Source organism: Alternaria hordeiaustralica (genome assembly GCF_023758085.1).
Source record: "Alternaria hordeiaustralica strain BMP 2776 chromosome Unknown scaffold_5, whole genome shotgun sequence".
Classification (NCBI taxonomy): Eukaryota; Fungi; Ascomycota; class Dothideomycetes; order Pleosporales; family Pleosporaceae; genus Alternaria; species Alternaria hordeiaustralica.
The window spans coordinates 141,277-168,453 of NW_026056777.1; the positions used below are offsets into that span (position 1 = coordinate 141,277).

The following is a 27,177-nucleotide window of genomic DNA, read 5'->3' on the forward strand; positions in this document are numbered from 1 at the left end:
GATTTCATGACTTTGCTCCCGTCACTTTCGTTACAAGATTCGCAATCTTGAGGAATACATTCACCACGAGCGCAAGCGCGGCGCTCGGGACGAGGATTTGTAGCCACTCGTACCACAGCTTCGGTCGGACGTCTGTCTCGATCCAGCCAGCGCCTTTGAGCGGTGGTCCGCCGTTGATATTGGGTGTCTCGCCCTCGTCGGCTGGGAAACGCTGGTTTTCGAGGAAGTATTGGAGCAGATGGTCCTTTTCGCGCCATCGGGCAAGGAGCCAGTCGCTGAAGAGCTTGTCGTCGTGGAGGGGAATGTCGGCGATGGCGAAGCGGCGCCAGTACATGTTTACGGACTTTGGGGGGCGTCCTTGGAAGTAGGTACTGTAGAGGGTGAAGAGGTCTTGGCCATATTGGCCGGCGCTGTTGTGTGTTAGTGTCTGAAGATTCCGGACGGTAGGCTAGACTTACGGAACGCCCTCGTATGCCATTGTGCAGTCGTAGAGGTAGTCTACGGAGCCTTGCAGCTCTTGCAGACAAAAGGAAAGCCCTGTGCTTCGCGGCAGCAGTGCATGTCTTAGATCCTCAATCTGGTTCTTTTCTGCCCATTTCTTGCTCGAAGCGCGGCCGTTCTTGCTAAGATTGGTGCCTTCGGGGAAGATGAGAAGCCACATGGGGTCGAGACCCTTGGAGCCGGATAGTGGGCCATCGTGACTTCTGCTCAGCTTCCTCAGCCTATGTTGGAAGCGCTCCTTGTCCGTGGACCACTTGCGGGATAGGAAGATGAAGCCGAAGAGCCTCATGCCCCAGCCGAGGATTGGGATGTATTTGAGCGACTCCTTGAGGATGATGTAGAGGTGGCCGTGCATGGACGCGCTGTATGCCATCCACCAGAGGTAGACCCAGTCAGTGTAGATCTAGTAGGTGTCAGCTCATTGTTCTGCAGCATGTTGTCTGTATAACCGTACCTGGTGGTTCGAGACGAATACCAGCCTTTCTGGGAAGTCGCACTCGAGCAGTCCATCCTCCTTCTTCCTCATCTGTCCTCGTATGCTCTCGTCTCCACTGACACGCATGGTGACGGGCGCCCACCAGTACGTCATGGTGGTGACGGTCATGCTGAAGTGCTGCTTGGTCATGGCCATCCAGGCGTAGAAGAGGTCCTTGCTGTAGAAGTAAAGCGGCAGGCCGATATATTGGGTGATGGCGATGCTGAGACATGACGTTAGTATCCTATGGGTGGTATTAGCCTTGAGTGTATACGAACGCTATGATGCTGCCGTTGAAGTACGCTGCAAAAAGACACATGCGCAGAAACTGCACGACAGGCCCATGTTTGACCTTGCCGGCTGGGTGTTGGGTTGGATCGGGGAGGTTTGGCGCGGAGGGTGTCTTGGTGCGCTGCGCCTTCAGCTTCTCGATGACGGGCACCGATGCGGGCGGCTTGCGCTGCCGGATGTCTGTGGTGGACATGATGCTCGTGGTGTGGGCAAGCATGGGGAGTATGCAGGCACGTCTGAGGAATATGATAGATAGAGAGAGTGTGAGTGCGCGTGCACGCAGGCGGGCGTGGGCGGATGCTCAGGCGGACGAGGGAACTACGGATACGGCCCAGACATGCGGCGGGGGAGAGTGGGACAGCGCGCTGCCGTCTGCATTGGGCGCCTGGGGGTGAATGGGCGTGCGAGCGTGGTGTAGAGGAGCAGAGGGAGTAATCAGGCCGCAGCTTTCGCGCATCGTGTCTCCGGGCGCTGGAACTTGGTGCTGCCGATCCGCAGCTTTCCCTCGAGCATGATGACAGCACGGCGGTTCACCCCACCCGTTAGCTGGCCTGGAGCGGGCGCTAGTCATATCCGGACGCGTTCACTCGCAACTTTCACCTCTTCAAATGTTCCACCGCTGCATGTGATTATGGAGTTTAGTCGCTGCGCCTGGACTATCTCCGCGCCTTAGCATTCACTCCTCGCCGTCTGGCATGCAATCCCACCAGGCGCCATCCTACCACGGTTCGACTCGTCATCATCCGCTCATATGGCGCCCACTCACCCCTCCAAGCTCTGCGCACAGCTTCGCCTAGCATTTTCGCCCTAGCTTCCTACCCTCCAAATATGTTTGTGCCGCATCGCGTCTTGCCATGGCGCCTCCTGGCTTTGCCGGCCCAGGCACGGAGCTTCTCTTCATCTTTACGACGTCTTGAGATCAGGCAGATTTCAGAGCTTCCCTCGCGCACGACGCCGTCATACGTACAGTCGCCCTCGAATACCCTGCTAAGCCTGCAATGGCCGTCCCCACCGCGGAATATCCTCGTCACCAAGAAGAAGCGCACACCGAACATCACCGAGTCCGTGGTAGAATTCACGTCCCACATACGCTCCACCTACCCGTCGATAAACGTCATCTTCGATCCCGAGACTGCCCAAGAGCTTCACGAGCAGCTTGCGTTCCCCGTATACACATACAAGCAGAGCCAAGGTGCGCCGCAGTACCTTTCGGATAAAACCGACTTGGTCTGCACGCTTGGAGGCGACGGCACGCTGCTGAGGGCTAGCAGCCTGTTTAGCCATGCAGAGAATGTACCTCCTGTACTGAGCTTCGCCATGGGCACCATCGGCTTCTTGGGCGAGTTCAAGTTCAGGGAATACAAGAGAGCCTTTCGGGAGGTGTACATGAGCGGCGCGCCAGACACGTACGCTACCCTCTCCGACTCGCACGGGACGATTCCACCCACACCACCCACATCGCCCGATGACCCTCTGGACAAGCCACTGAGCTACGCCGACATACGAGGCAAGGCTATGGGAAGCAACAGAACAGCGCGCATCTTGTTGCGCAACAGGCTGAAGGTGGGCGTCTTCGGGCCTGATGGAAAGAGAATCAGTGGCATCGAAGGAGAGGGCGACACATACGCGCTGAATGAGGTCACGCTTCACCGTGGCTCCAGCCCGCACCTGAAGATCATCGACGTCTACATCAACAACCGCTTCCTGACCGAGGCAGTCGCTGATGGCATGATCATCAGCTCGCCTACTGGATCCACGGCATACTCGTTGTCCTCTGGAGGAAGCATCGTACACCCCCTCGTACCGTCGATATGCCTCACGCCTATCTGCCCCCGATCGCTTTCCTTCAGACCACTGGTGCTGCCAGCTCAGACGCCAATCACACTGCGCTTAGGCAAGAAGAACCGTGGTCGCGAAGTCGAGGTCAGCATCGACGGAAATACCATTACAGAGAAACTGGGCACGGGTATGGAAGTCCGCATAGGTGGGGAAGAGGTCAAACGAGACGCGCGGGGCTGGGAAGGTGGTGTTCCTAGCATCGTGCGTGGCACAAGTGGCAAGGAAGACATGGCTGAGGACCACTGGGTCGGTGGACTGAATGCTCTCCTCAAGTTTAACTATCCGTTCGGTGATCAGGAGTCTTGAATTTGCTACAACAAACGTCACATGGCTTCAGACCGCGGTGGTCATATCAGCTGGTAAAGACAGCAATCATATCGGCTATACATAAATACCCACATCGCCCCTTCTTCAGCGTCTCACCGAACCTTCATCACATCAACCTATCATGGCTGGACAAAGCTCGCAAGTTCCTACCCAAGCCCGCCAGTATGATACCCCGTCCGGTTTACGTGTAACAGCCGCGCAGATAGGCTTCATCGCCGATGCCGTCATCAGGCTCCAAATAGGTTTCAATATTGACGCTTCAGACAAAGATGCAGGGATCTCAAGAAATCTTCACAAAGAGTGTTGCGACTGGCTTGATGTTTTACACCGCCTTCCCAAGCTGGCGGAAGTGAAGAAAATCGAGCTCTACTGTCAGCCCGCTCTCATTACGCAGTGGATGGAGATGCGGGACAGGTTCGTGGCAGCAATTGGATTTTTTGAGCGAGGGGTCACGAAGGTGGGTGTATGGGAGATTGTACTTCTGAACTAATGTTGATGCTGCTGTAGCTTATCCCATGAAATCACATTGCATTCTCCATAACCAGTTCGCAATGAAGACTGTGAGTATCGTAGTGATACCCAGGTAGAGAAGCACGTAGGAGGTTCTGACCTACCTAGGTAGCTGCATTCATGCTAGCTCGCGCTAGGTCGAAAGATCCCTCAAGCGCTGGCCCGGGGGGTTGGAAACCAAGCTGCGGCATCGACCTTTGAAGAAGTTCCTGCGCCCGTCTCACACGCGCATCGATGTTACGGATTGTTGCCTATTAGCGACCTTTGTTGATGGCGATGGCGGACCAAAACCCCGGCCTGAGCCGACAACAGACCGACGCGACTTTGGAGTACGATTCGAATTGACCTTTCAACGCTCGCCGCCGTGGCTGTTCTTCCACGTTCCAGCGTAATGATGCGTCACTAACTGTGGTGATAGTACAGCTTCCTCTTCAGCGCTGTATCTGTTCGTCATCGGTGCAAAAGAGCGACCGGGCATGAACAGCACATCTCCGACTAGCTTGGGCTGCAGAAGCTTCTCCACGTCACTTCCCGCCAGATTGCGATTCACCATGGCACCCAGACTCTTGTATACCGCATACGTCAGGCGCCTTGGGCCTGTGAAGTCGACTACATCTCCCATCATCTCCATGGTAGTGTCTTCGACGGCTACGCCATGTTCGGCGGTCTTCTTAGCCAGCTCTTCCAAAACGTCATCTATCGCCTGCATCAGATGCGGTGACCGGGGCTTTGCCATGATGGCCCATATCTCCATCTGGTGCAAGTAATTGTCTGGCCACCCATGGTCGAATTCCCAGCCCACAACCAGACTTGTGTTCGCTTTGTACTCCGGTGGAATCCAGTCGTCGATGGGTATGTTCTCACAGGAGACGTCGAGATCGAACCAGATGCCACCTTGATCCCAGAGTAACAAGTAGCGAAGCAGATCCGCCTTCCATATAGGTACTGGAAGCGCAAGGTAGTTGTTGACGATATCCGGCCTCGATGCAAATGCAGTTCGAACATATTCGTCGCTACTTTCGTCTGTCATGAAGTGCGCTTCGTACTCTGGGTTGGACGTGATGCAGCTATCGGTCCAGTTTCGGGCTTCTTCCGAGAGGCCACGAGGACCCAGCTTGTACCATATAACCCTCGGTATGCCTTCATACTTAGGCGCTTGGACGGTTTCCTGGATGGGCAGGGCGATGTCATCGTGGGCGGAGCGAATGGTGTAGATCTGGTATATGAGAAGAAGGACGCACAAGGCAAAGAGCGACTGATAGCTGACGAACTTGAATTGCAGCCTTGCTAACATACTGAATGAGCAGAATGCCGAACGAAAGCTTGCTGTAATGTGTCCAAGTAGAGCGGATGTAGATGCTTCATTATCCACATCGACCTTCATGAGGCTGAACCACGACCGCTGACATTTGAGTCTTTGCAGTCTAGACACCAACGCAAATCTAGGCTTTGTCTTAGACAATCCTTGACAGTTCCGGAAATAGATGGCGCGGATGACCCAGTGCCATGGACCCCACGAAAACGTTCGGTGTCAAGAGGTAGTACAGCATATTCAGCCACGTGCGCAACAAAGAATCCGCATTCCTCAACCAAAGACGGAGGTTTTACTGGCTACCAGGATTTGTTGCTCATTTCGGGGATCCGCAGCCTTACGCCCCACGGTGCGTATACATGCAGATACTTAAGGCCACGACAGGTCTTGGCCCCAGACGGCTGGTGAGGTTGTGTCCTGTCATTCAATGATGGAAAGGGTATGATATGCCTCAGCCCGATTGTAAAGCCCCTAGGGTAATGGTTCATGAGGGATGGCGATGAAGACCAGTGAACGATCAGTGCCAACGACAGGTAACGATCATCGTCCGTGACACGTCGTTTGAGAGACATATCCCAAGCTCAGCCGCATGCACGAGATAACAGTTCCAACGCTGATCAACAGGAGTTCTCGTGCGCAGACCGATGACCTCCAGCGCCACGCTTCTAGCCATGACAAACTCGTCTTGGTATGGGAAAAGCACACTACGCCGCAGACTTTTCTAATCGCCCAGCACTTCCAGGCTGCCGTCGTGACTGTCAGCTCGTAAGCCTCAGGCGTCACTGCACAGGCGCAATCTCAGACTCTCGCCGACTGCTTGAGGTACCGCTCCGACACTTCGCCTGCTTCAATCTTAGGTGCTTACCTCGTTCTGGGTAGCCTGTTCTGCACTCGCTTGAAGCTCACAGACGTTTTCAGACCCGAAGTTCTTTCTACCATCTTTTCATCTTCCAGCAGACGTGTTCTTCTTTTGGTCGTGCTCTAGTCGGATCTTGGGCTACTATAGTTGGACCTTTGTCCATGTCCCAGCGCCCATGGAATTCATCCTCCCACCATCGCTTGATGTCGCACTGGACATGAGCAATGCACTCAACTACACTATAGGCGAAAAGATTACGGTGTATTGGACGGAGGCACCGGCCGGTACTGCAGTCTCTATAATACTGTGGCAAGCAGATCCGAAGACCGGCGTATCGATTAAGAACGTAGAATACATTTTACGTATAGCAAGCTTTCAAAAGTTAGGAGACCACAGGCTAACGATATATAACAGAGAGTGTAGTAAACAGAACCAACCAAGAATGGATTATCAGGCCTGAAATCAACCTCAAATTGTCCAACCTGTTCCAATTGGCGCTCTACCAAGAGGGCGCGACAGAACCAGAAGACTTCAGCCGGTATTTCTACCTTGAAGACAAGACCGAATCGACAACAAGATCGTCCTCGTCGCTTTTGCTTTCCAGCTCACTGAGCTCAGCGTCTACCGCGAGCTCCACATCCTCCGCCACTGCAAACTCGACACCTACTAGTACACCAACGACAACACCACCATCCACACCCGAACGCATACCGATAGCGAGCGCGGCACCGCGCGAGAACAGCTTCCCCACATCAGCCAAAATCGGTATCGGCGTCGGTATACCTGTCGCACTCATAATCGGCCTCGTCGTTGGTTTCCTCCTGTTCCGTCGTCACAGAAAGAAAGACGTCACCCCGTCACCGATGCCTGGCACACAGATCACTGAACAGTACAAGAACGGGCCTAATCCTCATCCATTTAACAACAACTCCGGTTACTACGGCCCTCCTCTGAATGAGGCACCGCCGGAGAGCTTAGTGGAGTTGGATCCACAGCACGCACATAAACCGCCGACCGATGGGGCAGCGCCGGCGAGGTACGAGATGTAATTCTGAGGATCTTCATGAGAGCAGTGCATTGTTGGGCACGCTGGGAGGAGGCATTAATCTACTGCAAATGTGCCTTTTCACTTGTTGTCAGCGATCGTATTATCATCATTGCTGTTCTTGTAGCATATTCCACCTAACGTTAAGTCTCCTCGTCCAACATACTAAATAAATCATCTACACCCCATGCCAGCGACTTGACATCGGCGAACAGCCTTACCGACTTAATGGAACCGTCAGCAGTTGGTGTACCGTAACACTGTGCTTATTTCCGCCCTCTTGGTGGCGTACAACAGAACTTCCACGACTTGCTTGGCCGCCTTACCGAGTAACGCGTTGCTCACCGGTCCGTTCTCGACGTCCGGGAACGCCACTAGCGCCCAATGTTTTTCCGTGTAACAATGACTGCATGGGCGGAAATTAGATCGACCTAAGCCCCACCACATGTGTTTGAGCTTGGGTTGAGTATGCACTGTATCACTGCAACTCGGCCGCAGTTTAAGTCGGGCGTAAAGGAAAAGGCTGGGTTAGTTGGATGCCCGGAATCACGACAGCGGGGCGATATGACCAGGCGCTGTGCATGTCGTTTTCCGATGGACCGCACAGCACTGACTAACGGACGGGTTTCAAGTGATGTGGCTTGCATTGGGGGCTATGTAAAAGCAAAAGCACGTGCTATGGACGGTAGAGGAGGATGGGATCGGGAGAACAGGCTGAGCCGACGTGCGCTTGAGAATAACCATAGCTTCCAGGAGGCTCAGACACAATGGAACAGGTATCTTCATGGCGCCATGAGAATAACAAGTGAACACAGGTATAGCAAACGCGATGACACAAGAAACTGGGTATGAGAAACCAAAGACCACAAGGCGAGTCAACCGCGCCCTTATCACGGCACCTCAGTGCAGCCTTACATCAAGCCACCGCATGACGAGATCCCCAGAGCGAGTACATAGGAAGCGGTTCGGGCCGCTTCGTATCGGTAGAACGCTGAGGGCAGGGGTATTCCCATTTGACGTCCTCGAATGGCCCCGCCACTGCAGAGTCGGTTCTCGCCAGGGTATCTGTATCAGATGCTTTGATGGATTCGAGCTCGATGCCCTCATCAACCTCGTTATCCTTTGACGTGTTTGTGGTTCGATCGGCTTTTCTGATGCAGGCCATGAGCAGCAACATGAGGAGGATATAGCCGAAGAGACTCGTGGTCCAGGCGAGGATGATGGTGCTGAACATGTAGACATCGCCGGCGGGTGCATTGTACTCGAGTATTTCTTGGATGGCGTGAATTGCATTCTCGGGGTATAAGTTTTGAGCGGCCTGGCTGGCAGCGCTGTGCTTCCAGTAGATGTCGCCGCGGTGGTTATTGAAGTCCAGCCCCAGAGAGCTATGCACGGAGGCAGCTTTTGTCCAACCGCATAATTGATCTTTGCCCAGTAAGGAAAGCTCGAAGTACTTGGATACTAAGGCGTTGCTCAGGATGGCGGGGTAATAGGTCGTATATTTGGTGACGATGGCGTAGTCGAACGTGTTGTTCTCATACAGGTCTTTGAATGTGATCGTTTCGCTGCTGAAGCCGACGTAATGGAGGCATTTAGTAGGCTTGGTGTGGATCTCGACGTTGTCGGCTCGAGGTATGGTTTTGGCGAAGAGTGAGGTAGGTAGAAGTAATAGGAGGAGAGTAGACATCAAGAACATGATTGCGATGCGAGATAAGAAGTCTTGAGGTAAGTGATCGGATGCTGCCTGCTATCGGATGTTTGACCGTAAGAGCTGCGGCGCCGGAAGAATGGTGTGGCGTAGTGAGAGTAGAAGTGATGAGCGCGCGATATCTTATAAGCAACCATGACAGCATGCAGCTTCCGCAAATTAGGAGTGGAAACGAGGGTCGAGGTGTTGTTGTGGTAGCCAGAAGGTGAGAAGGTAGCAGCGATGTTCGCACGGTGCAGTCGCGATCGTCCACTGACGATTAAGCTGTTAGCACGAATAGTAAGACGTCTCAGCACAGCGTTGGCAAAGCATAGCAAGGGAGCTACATACTAGTAATAAGTTAGCAAGATATCTTAAGAGCTATTCGTGGCGACTACTTTACCCTGGGACCAGGAATACACGAGGCTGAGTATTAAGATACAAGCTCTTGATACGAGGTAACGAGGCGAATGCTATGAGCTGTGAAGTATACCAAAGTCTGCAGGTAGACTAGCAATCTCCAAATGAATTGCAACTTCTCCGACCCATTAACCCAAGCGTGCAACTAAGTCTTCCACGATACCCCCCATCTATGAGTCAGTCTTTTCATTCATCCCACATGACAACCAGGCCTCGGATGCCTTGGAAATAATTGAACACTATCGTTGAAATCGAACCAGGCGGTACACGGACGGTAGTGCGGAAGTTGAAACAACCGTAACATGCTATTTCTGATAGCATGTCTGCGGCATACAAGTCCATATCCGGGAAATCAAGAACAAACTCAATATTTGGAAGTGCTCGTATCAGTCTTTTGAAGGCAGACAAGAGAGGTTCGTTACCAGGTAAGCTGAGTTTCGCATAAATCGACGTTGATCCGATCAAATCCCAGCGTGTGATGTATATTTTCCGGTAAAAGATGTATAATATCTTGACAATGCGCTCGTCCCATCTTGTCAGCGCAATTTGAATGGGTATTGAGGCTGCGAGTGCTTGCTTTCTCTTTATGATCTCGATGACCTCGATGTGTATTTGCCGACACGTACTAAGGAGGGCGATTCCCACTTGAGCGATTTGAAGAGACAAGCCGGGCTTTTTTGTAGCAAAGATCTCTCGACATTCGTGGCGGAAGACTTCGTTAGGGATGTGCTCGTATACCATCAGCCGGAGTTCGGCTGGAAGGTCGAGAAACCTGAAGGTATCGGGACCGGGAGAGGGCAGGCGCGACATTGTTGTTGTATATAGCTCGAAAAAGCTTGAGGGTGTTTGGAAGCAAAAATGAGAGGTGTTCGAAAGCGAAAGATGCAAGAAAGGTTTGATGCAGATATTGTAGCTGTGTGTAATCGAAAGACTCTGGTTCTCGTATGCTGACGCCCGTGGTTGAAGCGACCCGTGCCGACTAATCGTCAACTTACTAACATCACTATGACCCTAGCAGCCCTGTCATAGCAGCGACCATTCAAATCCCAAGATGCCATACGGTCGATAGGATAACTCAGAGCTCGGTCCTTTGTCTAGCGTACCCTAAAGATCTACGATCTACTTGCGAGCTTGCGCGGTTGACCTTTGGGTTTCGGCGCTGAAGTAGACTCCGTGGCATCACCGTCAGGCTTTGAATCCAGTTCCTTCTCACGCTGAGCCAGGGCCTTTTCTCTTTCGTCTAGCTCTGCCTGTCGTCGATTAAGATCACTCTCTCGTTGGTCGAGTTTCTTTTCCCGGTCATTCTGGTTATCCGCGTTTTGCGTATCGGGTTTCTCGCTTGCGTTAGATGCTCCACCAGCATCATTACGCATACTGTCCGTCTCGACTGATTGTGGTTCGCTATCATCTTGCTTCGCATTCAGCTTCCGTGGCTTCTTGCGACCTTGAGTGTCGCTCTTTTGTGCTGAATCTCCGCTTGGTGACTCTTCAGACTGATTCGCACTGGGCTTTGAGTCCGAATCTCCGCCCGTTGCTTGCGCACCAGCCTTAGCTGCGTCTGACACCTCTTTCTGGTCTGGCATCATGCCCCTCGCACTCTCCATCCAACCTTCATCTGCCTGACCTCCACCTCCCTCACTCTTGAACTTCTCAAGCTCTTCAGTCCCGGGCATCTCTTCTTCGTTAGCTTGTCCCATCATCTTTTCCAGCGTCTTCTTCTGCTCTTCGCTCGCTGCCCATTGCGGGAGGAAACTAGTGAGCTTCTTCATTCCCTTCCCTGCTACTTTGCCCATGTTTACCCATGGGCCGTGAAGCGCACCTGTCGCTCCACCTACTCCAGCACCTATCCCACCAAGCAGAGTTGAAGAGATGCCGCCAACCAAAGTCCCGGTGATAGCGCCCAAAGTGGCACCAGGCGCGACACCAAGGCCTGTGCCCATTGCCATGCCCTGGAAAGCGCCCGAACGAAGATATTTTGCGGTCTTTCCAAATGACTCAGCCTCGATGTGTGCATTTGTAGCTTCTTCTGTCAGCCTTTCCCGTTCGTCCGGATCGCTGGCCGCAGCTGCTGCATCCTTCAATTCTTTGGCTTTCTTTTGCGCGGCGAGGGCAGCATTGGCGGCTTTCCCAGATTCTTGCCGCACCTCTTCTTCGGAAACGGCGGGCTTGTTAGACTCTTTGTTCTCTTCATCTTTCTTGCCCCCATCTTTGTTCAACTTTTTAGGAGGCATGATTGTTAGTTGATTTTCTCGGAGTTGTGGCGGCTGCAGGGTATCCCCTGGTGTACGTCATTGACGCTAGCTTCCCCACTCGAGAACCTGAATTGGACGCGTTCAGGACGCGCTACGGCCTTTGCATGTTTTCAACTGCACACGCGTGCTACCAGCGTTGTGGAGATGACTTCTATCATAAAGACTATTAATTTATTCGATCCATCGTGATGCAAGGGGAATTGCTTGAGCCGACGATGTTAGTTCCACACGCGAGGTCGATGATGACCTACCTGTTCATCAGTCAAAGGTTCCAGATGGACAGCGCGACTTGTACGCAGTTTTTCATATTGACACAGAACAGGAACTAGCTACTAGGCGCGGCACATGCGACCATCGGTCCGAACAGTCCAGGCTTCGCTGCCAACGCCGACAGTGGCGTAGAATAGACTTGAAGGATCCCATTTCTTCTTGATCGTCAACAACCTGGCGTAGTTCTGGCCCCAGAACGTATCCTGGAAATTCGGTTGACGGAAATCGGCCTCGTTCACGTACGATCCGCTACCAGGTGTTGCAGCCTCAACAAGAGGAATGATTTCGTTCGTCATCTTGTCCTGAGTTGCGAACGCTTCCGACCACGGAGCTGTGAAGTTCCATGGAAGTGTTAAGGTCGCGTGCACGATTGCCTTGCGCCAGGCCGGGTGGACCGACGTTGTTTTCTCCGAACCAAACGCCTTCACATCTGTCCCGACTCCAATCCAGGTCACTCCCTTTTCTACGACAGCCTTCCAGGTTTCGGAGATGTTGCCCACCACACTTCGTGGGATCAAGCGAGTACCGTACTGGGCGATGCCGACCTGAATGTTACCGAGAGGAAGGGGGCCGAAGTACTTGTCGTAGTGCTCATAGTACGTGTCGAACTCGCTATATTCAACGGTGTACTTAACGCCTTTGGAGTCCAGCCTAGCGACGAAAGGCGCAAGCATGGCCTTGACTTCGGCTTCCGTCTTGTTGTAGGCGTTAAGCGGGGAGATCATGAAAAACGAAGACGTGAAGTAATGGACCACCATTGCTCCGGCATCTACCATGGCAGGCAGCTCTTCGTGGAACGCTTGGATAGCATCATAGAACACGTCCTGGTCGTTGTCCGTGGTGAAGAACGACAGCGAAGCGCCGCCGAAAACAGCTTCCTTGTGCGCTTTGACAGTCATCCCAACCACAACGCCGTAGGTGCTGCCACCGCCGCCGTTGAGAGCCCAGTACAAATCCGCGTTTTCTTTCGTATTCGCATTGACAAGCTTTCCGCCCGCCGTTACGACTTCCCAGTTCAGTACGTTGTCGGCAGCGAGACCGAAGCTAGTACTGATAGCCGAATGCCCACCACCCTGTGTGTAACCGCCAGCGATGCCAACAGTAGGGCACTCGCCTCCAACCACGACCAAGCCTTTGTCTCGGGAAGCAGCCATTAGTTCGAAACCTTGAACGCCGGCACCAATCTTAAAAGCCGGGCCATTGTATTCTGAACCCTTGAACGTCGGAACATGGGTGATTTCCTTGAGATGGTGTGTCCACACCGCTAGCGAGCCCGCGCCTGTGGAACGACCGAGATAATCATGGCCCGTGTTGCGGATGACGAGACGGATATTCTTGGAGGCAGCAAACACGATCGCTCGCTGGACGTCTGCAGGCCCGGACGCATCCACAGCGTAACGGACGTAGTTCCCGAGCTCACATGGGCGGTCTCGAGGTTGGAAGGGATCGCAGCTCTGGTTGGCAAAGAAAGGTGCCATTACAGATGAAGACGATTCATAACTGACTAAACGTTAGAGCGACGTCTTCAAAGCACGTGTTTGGAACATACTGGATCTTCTCAAACTGCCAATCCTTCTTCAGACTTTCACAAGTCGCGTCGTCGAAAGTCGGAACGTGGCAGGGAGCTCCGAGTGGTACGGTTGCCACTAGACGTCCGCCTACCGTCTTGTTCAAGCTGTTCCACTCTGCTTGCGAAGGCCATGACTTGTCTCCTGGGAACGATTTGCATTGATTGGGGGTTGGGTTAGCAGAAACGACGCCAAGAAGCGCGAGGACTGGGATGTAGGAACGCATTTCCAGGGCAGAAAAAAAAGATAAAGTTCTGCGACCTGGAAAATGTCAATCTCCCAGACATACGGATTAATATAAACAGAAATTCAGGCTCCCTGCATGCGCCGCGCTTGACAGTGGCGAGCAAGCTAGAGCAGTTGTGGGACTACAAATCTAGTGTCCGGTGGGGTGGACCGTCCCGGGGTGATACCGCGACCCCGTTTTGTGGCCGTGGCGCCGATTGCCTTGGATCTGAGTCTACGCGAAAAAGACCTCTGACAGAGATATGCAGAGGAACACAGGTTGTTGAAGGAGAGCGCGCCTCATCATGAACAAGCGATTGATGAATAGCTGTCGTATCGTCGGAGTCGCGGTGCTGGTGCGGGACGGCGACTTTGCCATCAATTGGAAGCTGGGGCTTGTACTGGACCTTCGGCATCTATCAACAGGGATCGCGCACGCCTTTGCTGCATTGAGAAACCTCCGATGCAGCCGAGCACGTCCACCGCGAGGGCGGGTCGGCGGCTCTCCAGGCGAGATGCAATCGTCCCATATCGTCTTTCTAGACCCTTAAAATTAGGAGATATCTCACCGAGCAGTGCCGAAGCCGTTTCCCGTTACCGTTACCAATATACCTTGGTATTATTTGGTCTAGCTCTAAGAAGAAGGTCTTTTCTTCCGGCCAACACTTGGGCTGCATTGCAACCATGTGCGTTAGCTGTTAGGCTACTATAACTTCGGACAATACTGGGAATATTTACAGGTTTCACCTCGTATGAGAGTCTCCTTTGCTATCGATCAAGGCATGCTTTCCTGACGGGGTTATGATAGACCGGGTAAGAGCCGCGCTGAACCCCACGCGGTTTCGTCCTCTTGGACTGCCAATACGCTGGGAAAGGTCGGAACTGTGTAGACGCTGAGTCGCAATGCCTAGTATTCTGATGTGTTCTCTCCCAGAGACGAAAAGTCTACCACCTCAACCAAAGGAGAGCTAAACACTCTGAGACCTACATTGACGCTACGTCCTCTTATTTGCGCATTGCCGTCCTAACCTAGGCTTCAGGCCTGTTCGGTTTTTAACCTGTGCAAAGTACTATTCAATCCCTATTCTGAACGAAACCGCCGTGAGCAAGCCAGTACGATGGGCTGGACCTACAACACTCCCGATGATATCGCCAACGAGGGGCCGCAAATTACTGCAATCGCAATCGTTTTCACAGCAGTGTCACTGTTGGTTCTGACCCTTCGTTTCTATGTGCGCGGATGCATAACCAAAGCCATTGGAGCCGGTAAGTAACGTGGCATCCAGCTTTTCCTCGACACATAGCTAACGCATCTATCATCGCTAGATGACTGGATACTAATTGTGACCTGGGTGAGCAATTCGGGTCCCTCCTGTAGTTATGGGACTGACAGTCGCGCAGATAGCATCTTGTGGCTTCGCTGTCGTAACTATCATCCGTACGTTGGCTGCACAAGTGCTGTGATATCGAGACTGATGGTGCGATACCAGAAACCAAATGGGGACTTGGACTCAAGCATCTGAAGGATATGCCCGATGAAAACCTCTTCAACTTTGGACTTGTAAGTCTTACCCGCGCAAGTGAACACATTCCAATCCTGACCAAACTAGATACAGTACATGGGTGCACCATTGTAAGACAATAATTGCGACACGACCATACTACGCCTCTCTGACATCCGCAACAGCTACATCACCAGTATACTGGGCTTCAAACTTAGTCTGCTGCTGACCTATCTACGTATCATGCCAAAGGGCGCGTCGCGCAACGCTACCATCACCGTAATAGTCGCGTGCATACTCTTTCACATCTGCTTCCTGGTCGTGCAAACGAACCTCTGCCAGCCGGCCGCGAAACAATGGGACCCTTCCATCACCTGGGGCCAGTGCCTGCCAGCCGTGCCCTTTTACACCAGCATGGCATCTTTGACCATCGTCTTCGACATAGTAGTGTAAGTGCCTCATTCGCGTCTGTCAGCAAAAGCTTACTTCGACAGCATGTTCCTGCCCTTCCCCGTCCTCCTCAAGAGCCATATCCAGAAGCGGAAGAAAGTCGCCCTACTGTGCCTCCTCGCGCTAGGCACATTCATCACGATCATCCAAGTCCTTCGCATCCGAACCGTTCGAAATCTCGCCAACTACCTCGACTCTAGCAGTCTCATTATGTGGTCGACTGTTGAGAACAACTTGGGTATCATCGTCGCGTCGGTACCGACACTGGCACCCCTCTTCAAGTCATTCGTTGAGAAGACACAAAAGAGCTCATATGGGAACTCGGCAACAAGATCAAAATCTTTGTACGCCCTAAGGTCGAGACGCAGTACCAGGCAAGGTTCTATCCCGCTTGGGAGCGGTGTCCATCAAGCGACGCATGTATCTGGGCCTTTTGAGAGAGGAAGCGAGGAATTCATAATGGGCGATGTTGCTGCTATAACAAAGAGAACCGAGGTGACTGTTTCTTCTCGTGTCCGGGAAGATTTGAGCAGGCCAAATAATTAGTCACTGTCTTCGCATTTCGTTCAATATCATACTAGTGCAACGTAGCAAAGCTCGCATCTACAACTGGTTAATCCACCATGAACAATTTATGCATATCTGCGTCGTGTTTAGTCTAGAAGTCGCAATCGTAATGCTCTGTTGCGGGGAAGCGTCGCCTTCGATGAGTACAGAAGGCGCAGTGCCTAAAACGAGAAGACTTCCTCAGCACATGTTGGGCAGGCACACAGGAGCGTTCGGCGCCGCGCAGCAGTGCTGAGCAAATGACGCGCTTTCTCGACTCAAGAGAGGCTTAGAACCTTGCGCAACAAACGTTCTGAGCCTCAACACCGTCGTCCCGCTTTTCCATTTCCCACGAGCCATACCTACTGTACCGTCCTTGCGTTTCGTAGCGTTTTTCAGTTTCGTACCATTCCGTTTCAAATCACACAATGCAGTGCTGCCAGCCGTCCCTCGAGTTCCTGCGCGTCTTCGTTGACCATCCTCGCATACCGATAGAGGATAAGGAGGCGATGCGGAGGCAGATTGCCTGCCTAGAAGAGGAGGAAGACACTATGCAGTACAACCCTGAGGCTTGCTACCTCTCACCTAATGCAACAGAGTCGTCTGAATGTGAATCGCCGCTCAAAAGACGAGCTGAGCGTAGCCCTGGTGGCGAACCGCGGTCACCTAAGAACGTGCATCTACGTGGAGGGGGTGGCACCCCAGTGAAGCCAAGATGGCGCATATATGATCACGAAAATGCGATCACAGGTCGCAATCTTAAAGCCGACGACAAACAACTGCCTGGAGCTTTGCGTCGCGATGAGCATGATCCGCCAGTGACAATAGCCGATGATGCCTCCGCAAGCGCAAAGGCGCTTTACGAAACGACTGAAAAAGTTGTTGAATTCTTCAAGACGGCCTTCGGGCACGAAATCGGCGTGGGTGACAAACCATTGGTGGCTTCATACCACTATGGTATGAATGAAATTGGAGGCGCTTGGAAGCCAAAAAGATCTCAGGCTGTCTTTGGTGATGGCACTAGAGTCTTCAACAATGCTGCCCACTGCAGTGACCTGTAAGCTTTGAGTTTCCTTTCTCTTCTACTATATCATCTATCATTATACATTATACTGCATTAGTATAAGAACTGTTTTACTTGTAGTATGTTAAACAAGTATAGGGTTACGCATGAACTTGCACATGGAATTATCCTACGCATGTTAGGGTTTCGTACTGGCCTGATTAGTGCACCAAATACATCCCGTGTAGGGGATGAGGGCTCTGCTCTTTGGGAGCATTTTGCCGATTTTGTGGCACTTCTAAAGATGATGTACGACGATAATTCGGCTTCGAATTATCTCATTGGCGCGAGTTTTTTTCACCCCAGCTTGGGTTGTCTTGCATTGCGAAATGCACTAAATCCTGGACATGCGTGGAGATATATTCACGATGACGGCAAATTGCGCTCCGATTCTGGAGTGGGACATGTATGCAAACAGCACACGGCTGTAACATACTACGATGTTTCGCTTATTCCAACTAGAGCGTTTGTTTTGTTTAGTCAAAAAATTGACTACAAAACTGCTGGTCAGATCTGGTGGCTCACGATAAAGAGTCTCAAGCTTAATGGAGAAGAGAGCCTGATGATTACTATCTCCGAATTCGCAAAGCAAACTTTGCGAGCGGCTATAGATCTTAATCTCCAAAACACCAGGAATCCCCTTCTGGAATCCTGGGCGATGGTGGGCATTGTCAACGTGTAATGCCAACCCGGCGGACGTTGCTTTGCGGAAGCTGCATGCTGCCATGGATCCTACAATTATCGCTTACTATAACGCAGTTGATTGGGTACGCCACCTAGTCCGAGCACAGATCATAGCGAATGCGAGTGTATATGTTCCATGGTACTGCGATGACGCAGAGCGAAACGAGCCACTTACAACTTCCGCAACATCGACGACCCAGACGAAAAGATACTCTCACCCATGAGAGAAACCGCAAGTATAATATACTGCCGAATGTATATATATACCTCACTCCAGTCTTCACAAGGCTTCACTCAATTCTTTACCCAACATGCAATACACAAACACACACCCATCCATGGCCGACATCAAAGCCCCGTCAGACAACGCCATAATTGTCGATCGAGAATGCTACTGGGATTGCTTCCCAGAAGAGGACGCAGAAACACAAGAGTTCTACAGACAATCAATAGAACATCGCGGTCCCGACCGACACCGTGAGCCCGGAAGATACTTCCCAGTTATCCGAGTCCCGGCAAGCCAACTATTGCAGCCTCTCTCAGTCAGATCTGTATACGAGCATTGGTGTGAAACCGGTAAGATTGCGACAATACAACCAGGTTATACCGAAATAAATCTTGACACCAAAACGATGCTGGCCGCCTATCGATTCGGCCTTGAAATGAGCCGCGCGCGGTGCGCCGACTTTCGCGACGCCATCATGGATGCACTAGCTGAGAATTTCGACGCGCAAACAGGCTCTGATATAGGCTTGTTTCATGGCGTCTTCAAAGCGGTGGAGAACGTGCCTAATTCCAACCTGGAACGCCTTCTCGCCTTTCATATCGCGCTGAGCACGGATCCCGGATGCTTCAACTCCATCTTGGCCAGAACAAACAAGCAATTTTTGCACCACGTCCACGAACAGATAAAGACATTCCCCAAAGGAGTGCGCTACTACGATATCTGGGACGACTTCATGCTCAACAACCGCTGCAAATTTCATGAGCATCCGACCGGAAGATGCTGGAGGCCGGCAGAATCGGGGCCCGAAGTCGCGCCACCGGAACATCCAGAGGCGGTGGCAAGGCGGGCACGGATGTGGAAAGCAAAGGAGGTTGAAGAGGTGGATCTTGGGGACATTGACTGGTTTAGGCTCTAGGGCTAGCCAGGTTAATGCATCAAAATCTCTTCAATCTTTTCCTGACTTCGATCATAGCCAACTACAAGGGGTTCTCATGTTGCGGGGAGGAGTATAATACAATAGCGCCGAGGTTCTCACAGTTATTCTGCCTAGGCGAATGCTTTACAGAAATCTCCACGTATTCCTCAAGCCTGCTTATGCACTTTCTTTTTTCGCACTTTCGCTGTAACGTAGGCGCCTGGGTACTTGTCACGGAGGCAGGTTTTGGACGTGTGTAAGCCAGCAAAATGAGACATCGCAAACATTACGGACAGGCAGATTGAATCAGGTGATGAATCTCGCGCAAGGCAGAGGATAGTTCAGTGTAAGCTGGAAAAGATAGCATAATGGGTATGTAGGCGCAAAGATCTCGGTCAGGCCGGAATAGTGATGAAAGCTGCAGAACAAACGTAAATCGTGGCGTGTCGATGCAGTCAGAATACCGCGCTGGATATTTGAATGGGGAAGTGGGAAAAGCGCCGCTATTACAAACATACGGTCGTTACAAGGGCATGATTGGAGGCATCGGGCAAATCGGTACAACGCCTCTACTGGCAGTCACAGATGCGTATCCTTCTTTGATCTGATGAAGTTAGCGATGATCCCGCGACATTTCGGATCTCCCCTCATACCCTATCGAAATGGGTGGTGGTCCGGAAAGCGCCACCATTTGTTTCAGGCCCATCGCTCCAATAAAGGCGTCTCAACCACGCGTGAAGACGCGGATAGTCCAAACGTATCATCTTCAAGTTGCATTTGAAGAAGGGATAGTACGCCACGTCGAAGCGGATGAGCGTTGTGTACAAGCGAACGTCGGCCTCGGTGATATGTTGCCCAAAAAGGTAGGGGTAGTGCTTGGGTTGTGAAAGATGATCCTCCAGACGATCCAGCGACTGGAAGAGCTTGCTGACATGTTCATCATAGGATGCCTGCGATGTCGCGAAGCCGACCTTGTACACGCCGTTGTTAATCGTGTCGAATACCCATAAGAGAAGGCAATCCATCTCTTTCAGAATATGCGGGGGTCTGAAGGCAGCCACACCCTTGTTGACCTCGCGACGCTCCGGAGGAAGAAGAGGGTCGAATGCGTCGAACAGGATGCGGATGATGTCGGCGCTATCGTTGTTGACGGCAGTACCTAAACGATGTTAACCCACAATCTGTTTCTCCAACCTTCAAACTTATTTACCCTGGCGTTGATCCCACAGCAAAGGGATGGTGATTCTCCCGTTGAAGCTTGGATCTGCCTTCAGATAGATCTCTTTCAGGCATCTCGCGCCAGACACGGGGTCTTTCTTGGGCCCGCTACGCCCAGAGAAGAACCAGCCATGCGATGCGTCCCTTGCATCGACCTCCACCAACTCTATGACATCCTCGAGCCCCTTCAAAGCGTGTACGATGGTTGTTCGGTGTGCCCAGGGACAGACGTAGTTGATGTACAGCACGTATCGGCCCTTTTCGACAGGGAAGCGCTCGGATGGTATGGTATGTCGGAACTGCGAAGGCATATGGTTCCACTGCCCGTTGGCATCAACAGTGTAGCGAGGTATTAGCTATGCAGAGAGGTCAGTAAGCGTGGGGTGAGCACGCCCAGGAGAAGTCTGGAGAAAAAATGCCTAATCAAACCTTCGAAACCATCATAGCCGGTGGCTTTACGACTCCCTCGCTGAAGCTACGCAAATTAACTCCGAGTACATCTTGTCCGCAGAGGACAATGCCATAGCGCTGTTTTAAGGGAACCAGCTTTTTCCATTGTAACCTGGTGATTACAAAACAGTAGGAGGCGGGCAAGGGCGACTCTGATTAGTATAGCACACCGTACGCGAGCGGCAGCTTCTTCGGGTTGGCGAGCTGCCAAGTGATTACCGAAGCGCATCAGGCGCTCCGACAAGCCCTGTGGCGATGGTGTTACAGATGGTCGATGGTTTTTGTCAAATATCAGAATGGCTTCATTGCGATGCGGTCGACGAGGGCATGTGAGGGTTGAGCTCGTGCCATGCATCCCGCCGATCAGCCGAGGCCTGCTTAAGCGATGGTTTAGCTTCAATGCGGCGCACGCGATCCGTCTGTCTTCCTCAACCACCCAACCTGCGTCGCACAGCGTGCAGCTGTACTTCCTTTTTGTGATGTCTATTACATATCCCGATGACACCGACGCCTGCGATGGGTAGAGCTGCCGCTGGTGTAGCGAACATGACTGGCATCGTATTTATGCGACAGCAGGAGATGGAATCGCGGAATCTCGGCCGTTCAGTCATCACGCTCCTCCACAACAATCTCTCAGAGCGCGCGCGAGATGCGATTGGCTACCACGTTTCATAAAAGCACCGCTATACGAAGTACGCGTTGTTCACATCCCCCGAACATACCCGTCGGAAGGAAGCGGTCGCACCACTGTTAGCTTGTATACGTCAGTACAAAGACTAGCCTCCTAGCACTGCCTGTGCTTAATGGACGTCGGTTGGAAGCGCGACACGTCGGCTGGATTCGCGAAAGGCCTTGAACGCAACGCGTTCGAGAGCATCACATACATGGCATGGGGCTGAAGGACGCGTCAAGTTTTCATCGTCGCATCCTCTATACAATTGCCAAGAGAAACGTCACCAGTCATCGTGCGAGCTGAGCTTCTCAGACTCGGCCTATAGAGCAATCTGCGGCTCTTCGGAAGGACACAGTTGACCGCCATCGCAGCAGGTCCGAATCGCGACGTTCAGCAGGACATGCACACGTCTTTGCACGATGACAGTGAAGTCAGGCTAGACTGCTGTTTCTCGCTGCTGCGTCAATGGAACAGTACGTGGTTCGGGCTCATACATAACCCTTGACATGGAGGTTTACCTTCTTTCGCGAGAACTTCATTCCCTCTCTTTGCTCTAGGCCTTTGATGCTTCTGACGTGCAGTCCATGCAAACTTGGCCAGAGTCACGATTCTTTCGCAAATGACGATCAGAGAACCTGAGTGCTGATCTTTTGCGAAGATCTGGCTTCCCAGCGGCTATATTGAGCAACTAACGAAACGCTTGCCGCGGCTCAACTCATCACCAAATTATTTACCGAAGTATCATCCGAGACTCTTGGTCCCCACTAACATGCATTCGATTTCCCCAGGTTTTCTCCTCAATCAGTATTTTGCCAATCAACCATTAATCTACTTCGGTCTCCTTGGCGGTCTTCCCCATCTATTCGAGTATCGTCAATGGGTCAGATCGACGACGCCGCGGCAAACCTGACAGAATGGGCTTTGCGCGAAGGACTAGCATTGTTCATACGCATACCGCTAGAACTTCACATATAAGATGGGTGTATGAAAACGCCTGTCGCTGAAATAGCAACCACGACTCGATGACCCACCTGGACTTGCTGCCGATATGCTAAATTCCGCCCTGCTCTCGCTGTTTGGCCTTGTGCCCAGCGTCTTGAATGTCGCTCTGGCACAGACGTTCACGCCCGCACCTGGAAACTTCCCAGCTAAAGGTGATGGCGACTTCGCAGGCGGTATCTTCTCCATATCCCTCTCTGAGCTACCCAAATATACCGGCGCTGGTGGAACCGGCCCTGAGTCCCCCAAAGGAAATGGCGCGAAGACGTCTGGCTCGGGACCCTACCCAGCGCAAATGTTGACCGACTCTACACTACCGAGACACACCATCTTCGCACCCAAGAACCCTCCGACTGGCAACCTTAGTCTCCCATTCATCGCATGGGGTAACGGCGGATGCGGTCTCAATGCCGGCATCTACGAGCGGCTGCTGGTAGAGATCGCCAGCTATGGATACGTTATCGCTGCAGACGGCACACCCGATGGCTCCGGATTTCAGGCTGGTCAACAATCCAAAGTACAAGATATGCGCGACTCTCTTGACTGGGCATTCGCCGGCAAAGCGAAGAAATACGGAAACGTCGACTTGACTAAAGTCACAACGGCAGGCCATAGCTGTGGAGGTCTCGAGTCCATGTCGACAGCGTACCACGATGACAGAGTCAAGAGAATCATGCTCTTCAACATTGCTATATTCCAGGATGACAGGAGATACCTACTCAAAGAGCTCAAGGTGCCTATGGTGTACTTGATCGGAGGACCGAAAGATATGGGGTATAACACGGTGAGTCTACCTTGAAGACCAGACAGATTCCGGTCTCGATCAATGCTAATTCTCGATAGTCGGAGAAGGATTACGCTCTCCTCAACACGGGTACTCCCAAGTTGAGGGCCAACCTCGATACTGGCCACGACGGCACCTTTGCAGCTACGAATGGTGGAAAACAGGGCAAAGCGGCTGTCGCGTACCTGGAATGGCAGTGGAGGGGCAATGCGACTGCTCAGGCGTACCTCCTTGATGGCGGTTTGGAGAAGGATAACTGGGTTGAAGAGCATGCGAACTGGTCTTGAGATGCAGTTGTTGTTGGCGTGACAGACGGATCATAGTGACAGAACTCGCTGTGTACACACGCTAGGCGGAAGACATCTATGCGCAAAGAAAGTGGAAGCCCTTTGGAGCATCAGCATTGTACCGGTGAACAATCCTGTGGTGGCGCGTTTCTCGAGCTGTGGTGCGTTGCTAGGCGGAGGCTGTGAGCTGCAAAGCTGAACGAACACGAGGTCAAGTGTCTAGGCAAGGCACATTCATCGATCAACAAATGCGCAAGTGTGAATATAAATATGTGAAATGCAGAACATACACGCAAGGGATAACACTGCAGCATTGTTCGACTCTGGCAGTGCATGCACAAGAGTCGCCCAGAGCCCACGTCATCGCCCTCACCTGGGCACCCATAGCAACCAGCGACCAACGCCAACGCCAAACGGTTCAACCAGGCACGCCCATCCCTAGCCCTTAAACCGCCTAACTCAGTCGGTATCCGTTCTCGCCCTCTATTAATATCCACCAGCGCCGCTACAGTGTGGTTGCCGGGTTAGGCACAAACCCTGCAGAAGCGAAGAAGCGGGCTGCGCGGCGGGGACGCGACTGGGCAGTTTGGCAGGCTTGCGGGATCCACCAAGCAGTGAGGCTGAGACTCGAACCGTGTCTGACATCGACGCTGCGCCCTTCCATTGTTGTCCGAGGAGACTACGACATTCTTTCGCGGTTCTGTTTTCGCATCTCTTTACGCACACGAATTCAAGACGTTGTTTGTTGTTTAGCAATTTGCGTGACGCAGAGAGCAGACTCGGTAGAACCGGAGGCTACCTACCCGTATTGACGTATCCGCTGTCTGTTTACGCTCACTCTTCTGGCCTTTCCGCGCCCTTCCACGCATACTACGACTTTGAGATCGGGGACATAGACACGTCCACACAAGATGCGGATACCGCAGTCGTATATCCAGAAGTGCAAGGTGGTGGCACATGTCTTCCAGGCCATCTTCGTCTTCATAGCCGCGTGTCTTACCATCGCTGTTATGACCAAGGATGGCCCCGTTGAGGGACCTACAAAGTACTTCTTTGCTATGGTAAGTTGCACTCTGTCCTTATTATACAGTATCATTTTCAAGATGGTCTCTTACGTCAATATGGACATGGCTGACAAAGGGTTGCTCGCAGTGCTTCGTCTCCATTCCCGCCATAATCTACCTCACAATGGTACCCATGTGGTCGCGCGCCCAACGCTTCGCCTCCGCCTACGCTTTCCTCGCCGTCGACGCTTTATACACTATCCTGTGGTTCGCCGCCTTCATCTCGGTGGCCATGTGGAACGCCCACGGTATCAAAGAGGGAGCCAAGAAGGAGAAGATTGCAGATGACGACCGCAACTGCACAACATTTTTATACGGAGATGAGGCCAAGTGCAAGGTCAGCAAGGCCGCTGTAGGCGTCGGTGTCATGGTCTTGTAAGCACCCTTGCAACCCCGGTGTCGAACGAACAAGAATGTCTACTAACCCTCATACAGCCTCTTCTTTGCCATCACAACCGGCGTATCCGGCTACTACCTCCACAAATACCTCCGCGAGGGCGTCATGCCCTACCAATCCTCATCAGAAAACACACACTACGCCTCCGGCGACTCCGCCTACAACAACCCGAAAGACGCAGCCTGGTCGACCGAGATCGAAACCGCAAACGGCCGCGACTCGTCAGACTCGCTCGATCGCCGCACCGACCGCGGCGGAAACCAAGAAGAAGACGAATACGCGTTGCTGCACAGCACAGAAACGGATGAGGGTAGGCACCCAGGCCGGCCGCTGAGTTGGGGCGAGGATAGGAACGGAACATATGGCAGCGGTGGCAGGGGAGCTGTGCCTCCGTATGCAGAGTACAGAGACAGCAGTGCGAGCATAGCTGCCGGCGTGGACGCGTTGAGTCCGGGCGGATATGAAGAATTTAGAAGGGAGGCTGCTGCGGGGCCTCTTGGTAGCATGGGTATGGACAGAGCGCCCAGCCACAGCGGGAGTGGTTATAGCTTTAGTGGTGGGCCGGAGCGGTTGAACTAGAGGTAGACTGTGGATAGGACAGTAACGTCGCATTGTTTCTGCATATGAGCGCTTCTTTTGCTTTCGAGCTGTTAGATCACCTTGCATTGGGATTGCGGTTGGGCTAGGCGTTGTCTCTTGAACTTGGTTCATGCGTTGTCTGCGCTTTAGCGAATTGCTTCTATATACGAATACTCATCTCTTCGCATAGCGCTACACAACACAAAGCCTCGATATCTTCCATCGCACTGTCGCGAGGATTATACTGTGCTCGCAGAGCCCAGGATATTGCATTACCGCTTCGCGAAGCGTTGGACAAGTTCCAGATCGCGTTCGTGTTGCCCATTGATCGTATAGAACCAATATGATTCTTGCTTTCTCCACCACCGGTTAGGTAGGTATGCTTCCCTGGCATCTTGTCAACAAAACTTGCGCCTAAGTGCACATATGACACGGATGGTAAAATGACTTACAGCATATAATACTCATCCCGCTGATACGGAAACTCCAAACTCGGCGGTCCATGTTTCGCCAAAAAGGCATCCGTCTCCTCCGCAGCATCCGCTTCCGTCATTTCCACATGGACACGTTTATTCCCCCTGTTCTTCGAGTGCCGCCGTATAGCTCGCGTGGTACTTTCCAGGTGCCGTTCTAGAATTGCAGCGTGCCATAACGAGTTGTCTACCGCTTTGCGCGCTATACGTGCGTTGCGCGCCACGAGCTCTTGATTCCATTCCGGTGACTGCCCGCGCGGTATGATGGGTATCGGGGTGCCTGTGTCGAGGTGGTTCTGCCAGTGTGCAAAATCGAGGACCAATCCCAGGTTATTCCACGTTAGGATGCAGGTTAGACATGTACACAGTTGGTGTGGATCTGGCGATTGTATGTGTTGGTATGGACGGTTGTGTATGCTGAGTTGCTTTTGGCGCGCGGGGTCAATCAGGAGGGTTTGTATCGGGGCGTCGACGTCGGCGAGGAGTCGGGGGGTGGGGAGGCATTTGATGAGGATGTTGTAGCGGCGTGCGATGATGGCGTCGCCAATGACGTTCGCGTTGGCCTCGGCGATGCTGTGGAAGCGGCGGTTGACGAAGCTGAACTCGAGAACGTCGTGGGGACGGAGATATTTGAGCGTCTCGAGGATGAGCTCGGTCGGCAACTTTGTTATGTTCACGATGGCGTCGCGTTTCTGCTGTCTCGTCGCGTTCTTGCGCTTCATGCGCTCTGTCTTCTTGTTCTTGAGCGTAAGAGCAGCCGTCTTGTCCTCGAGTGGTTCGTCATCGTCGCTGACGGCATATCGTGGCATAGTGTGAGAGGAGACAGAAGTTCATCGGACAGTGATGGCACACATGTTGAAGCCGAACTGAGGGTTGCGGGGAAGTCGCCTGCAGCCAATCGGGTATAGGAAAAGTCCGCACAGTCTGGATGTAGCCTATTACGTAGCATCGTCTTCGCCACCAAAGCACGCGACTGCTCACGACGATTTCACGGTCGGCGTGAAGGAGAGATCTGATTGGTTAGTTCATGAGCACATCGGCCAAACTTCAGTATGGCGTCATGTATCATTTCTAAGCAGTGGAGCGTACATAAACACCTGCAGCATCAGCTCCTTCTTACTTCTCAACTAAGAACCCCACTCAACCTGATCACGATAGAACCACTCTTATGAGCACTGCCACAAGACTTGCAACTTTTACAAGAGAAGCCCGAACCAGCTACAGCCACCACCTCCCAAAGCTACATCAGACAGCTTCCTGCACCCCATACCTGGGAAGCCGCGCG

General features: G+C 52.5%; 13 protein-coding genes across 13 annotated transcripts; 6 read left to right on the top strand and 7 right to left on the bottom strand.

Annotated features, from left to right (window-relative positions):
• Positions 1–4: 4 nt before the first annotated feature.
• On the bottom strand, positions 5–1,460 carry J4E84_003392 (uncharacterized protein; the record flags this gene model as incomplete). The annotated part of the gene is made up of 4 exons (XM_049386004.1): positions 5–410; positions 459–904; positions 956–1,199; positions 1,255–1,460. The coding sequence occupies 4 exons, from the start codon at positions 1,458–1,460 to the stop codon at positions 5–7; spliced, it is 1,302 nt and encodes a 433-aa protein (XP_049245853.1).
• Positions 1,461–2,095: 635 nt separating this feature from the next.
• On the top strand, positions 2,096–3,412 carry J4E84_003393 (uncharacterized protein; the record flags this gene model as incomplete). The annotated part of the gene is made up of 1 exon (XM_049386005.1): positions 2,096–3,412. One exon carries the CDS (start codon positions 2,096–2,098, stop codon positions 3,410–3,412), a length of 1,317 nt encoding a protein of 438 aa, XP_049245854.1.
• Positions 3,413–4,292: 880 nt separating this feature from the next.
• Positions 4,293–5,237, bottom strand: J4E84_003394 (uncharacterized protein; the record flags this gene model as incomplete). The annotated part of the gene is made up of 1 exon (XM_049386006.1): positions 4,293–5,237. The coding sequence occupies one exon, from the start codon at positions 5,235–5,237 to the stop codon at positions 4,293–4,295; it is 945 nt and encodes a 314-aa protein (XP_049245855.1).
• Positions 5,238–6,289: 1,052 nt separating this feature from the next.
• On the top strand, positions 6,290–7,163 carry J4E84_003395 (uncharacterized protein; the record flags this gene model as incomplete). The annotated part of the gene is made up of 2 exons (XM_049386007.1): positions 6,290–6,476; positions 6,529–7,163. 2 exons carry the CDS (start codon positions 6,290–6,292, stop codon positions 7,161–7,163), a joined length of 822 nt encoding a protein of 273 aa, XP_049245856.1.
• A 912-nt stretch (positions 7,164–8,075) lies between these two features.
• On the bottom strand, positions 8,076–8,855 carry J4E84_003396 (uncharacterized protein; the record flags this gene model as incomplete). Its single annotated transcript, XM_049386008.1, has 1 exon — positions 8,076–8,855. One exon carries the CDS (start codon positions 8,853–8,855, stop codon positions 8,076–8,078), a length of 780 nt encoding a protein of 259 aa, XP_049245857.1.
• A 1,523-nt stretch (positions 8,856–10,378) lies between these two features.
• J4E84_003397 (uncharacterized protein) lies at positions 10,379–11,497 on the bottom strand (the record flags this gene model as incomplete). The annotated part of the gene is made up of 1 exon (XM_049386009.1): positions 10,379–11,497. One exon carries the CDS (start codon positions 11,495–11,497, stop codon positions 10,379–10,381), a length of 1,119 nt encoding a protein of 372 aa, XP_049245858.1.
• A 353-nt stretch (positions 11,498–11,850) lies between these two features.
• ZEB1 (Zinc finger E-box-binding homeobox 1) lies at positions 11,851–13,582 on the bottom strand (the record flags this gene model as incomplete). The annotated part of the gene is made up of 2 exons (XM_049386010.1): positions 11,851–13,288; positions 13,338–13,582. The coding sequence occupies 2 exons, from the start codon at positions 13,580–13,582 to the stop codon at positions 11,851–11,853; spliced, it is 1,683 nt and encodes a 560-aa protein (XP_049245859.1).
• A 1,117-nt stretch (positions 13,583–14,699) lies between these two features.
• J4E84_003399 (uncharacterized protein) lies at positions 14,700–16,079 on the top strand (the record flags this gene model as incomplete). The annotated part of the gene is made up of 7 exons (XM_049386011.1): positions 14,700–14,847; positions 14,908–14,933; positions 14,983–15,019; positions 15,072–15,142; positions 15,192–15,214; positions 15,269–15,532; positions 15,578–16,079. The coding sequence occupies 7 exons, from the start codon at positions 14,700–14,702 to the stop codon at positions 16,077–16,079; spliced, it is 1,071 nt and encodes a 356-aa protein (XP_049245860.1).
• Positions 16,080–18,164: 2,085 nt separating this feature from the next.
• Positions 18,165–18,968, top strand: J4E84_003400 (uncharacterized protein; the record flags this gene model as incomplete). Its single annotated transcript, XM_049386012.1, has 1 exon — positions 18,165–18,968. One exon carries the CDS (start codon positions 18,165–18,167, stop codon positions 18,966–18,968), a length of 804 nt encoding a protein of 267 aa, XP_049245861.1.
• Positions 18,969–19,793: 825 nt separating this feature from the next.
• Positions 19,794–20,497, bottom strand: J4E84_003401 (uncharacterized protein; the record flags this gene model as incomplete). The annotated part of the gene is made up of 2 exons (XM_049386013.1): positions 19,794–20,127; positions 20,179–20,497. Coding segments are annotated over 2 exons (653 nt in total), but the record flags the coding sequence as incomplete, so codon positions are not given.
• Positions 20,498–22,357: 1,860 nt separating this feature from the next.
• J4E84_003402 (uncharacterized protein) lies at positions 22,358–23,379 on the top strand (the record flags this gene model as incomplete). Its single annotated transcript, XM_049386014.1, has 2 exons — positions 22,358–23,092; positions 23,152–23,379. The coding sequence occupies 2 exons, from the start codon at positions 22,358–22,360 to the stop codon at positions 23,377–23,379; spliced, it is 963 nt and encodes a 320-aa protein (XP_049245863.1).
• Positions 23,380–24,290: 911 nt separating this feature from the next.
• On the top strand, positions 24,291–25,419 carry J4E84_003403 (uncharacterized protein; the record flags this gene model as incomplete). Its single annotated transcript, XM_049386015.1, has 3 exons — positions 24,291–24,440; positions 24,532–24,818; positions 24,879–25,419. 3 exons carry the CDS (start codon positions 24,291–24,293, stop codon positions 25,417–25,419), a joined length of 978 nt encoding a protein of 325 aa, XP_049245864.1.
• A 272-nt stretch (positions 25,420–25,691) lies between these two features.
• Positions 25,692–26,701, bottom strand: J4E84_003404 (uncharacterized protein; the record flags this gene model as incomplete). The annotated part of the gene is made up of 2 exons (XM_049386016.1): positions 25,692–25,806; positions 25,872–26,701. The coding sequence occupies 2 exons, from the start codon at positions 26,699–26,701 to the stop codon at positions 25,692–25,694; spliced, it is 945 nt and encodes a 314-aa protein (XP_049245865.1).
• Between the last annotated feature and the right edge of the window lie 476 nt (positions 26,702–27,177).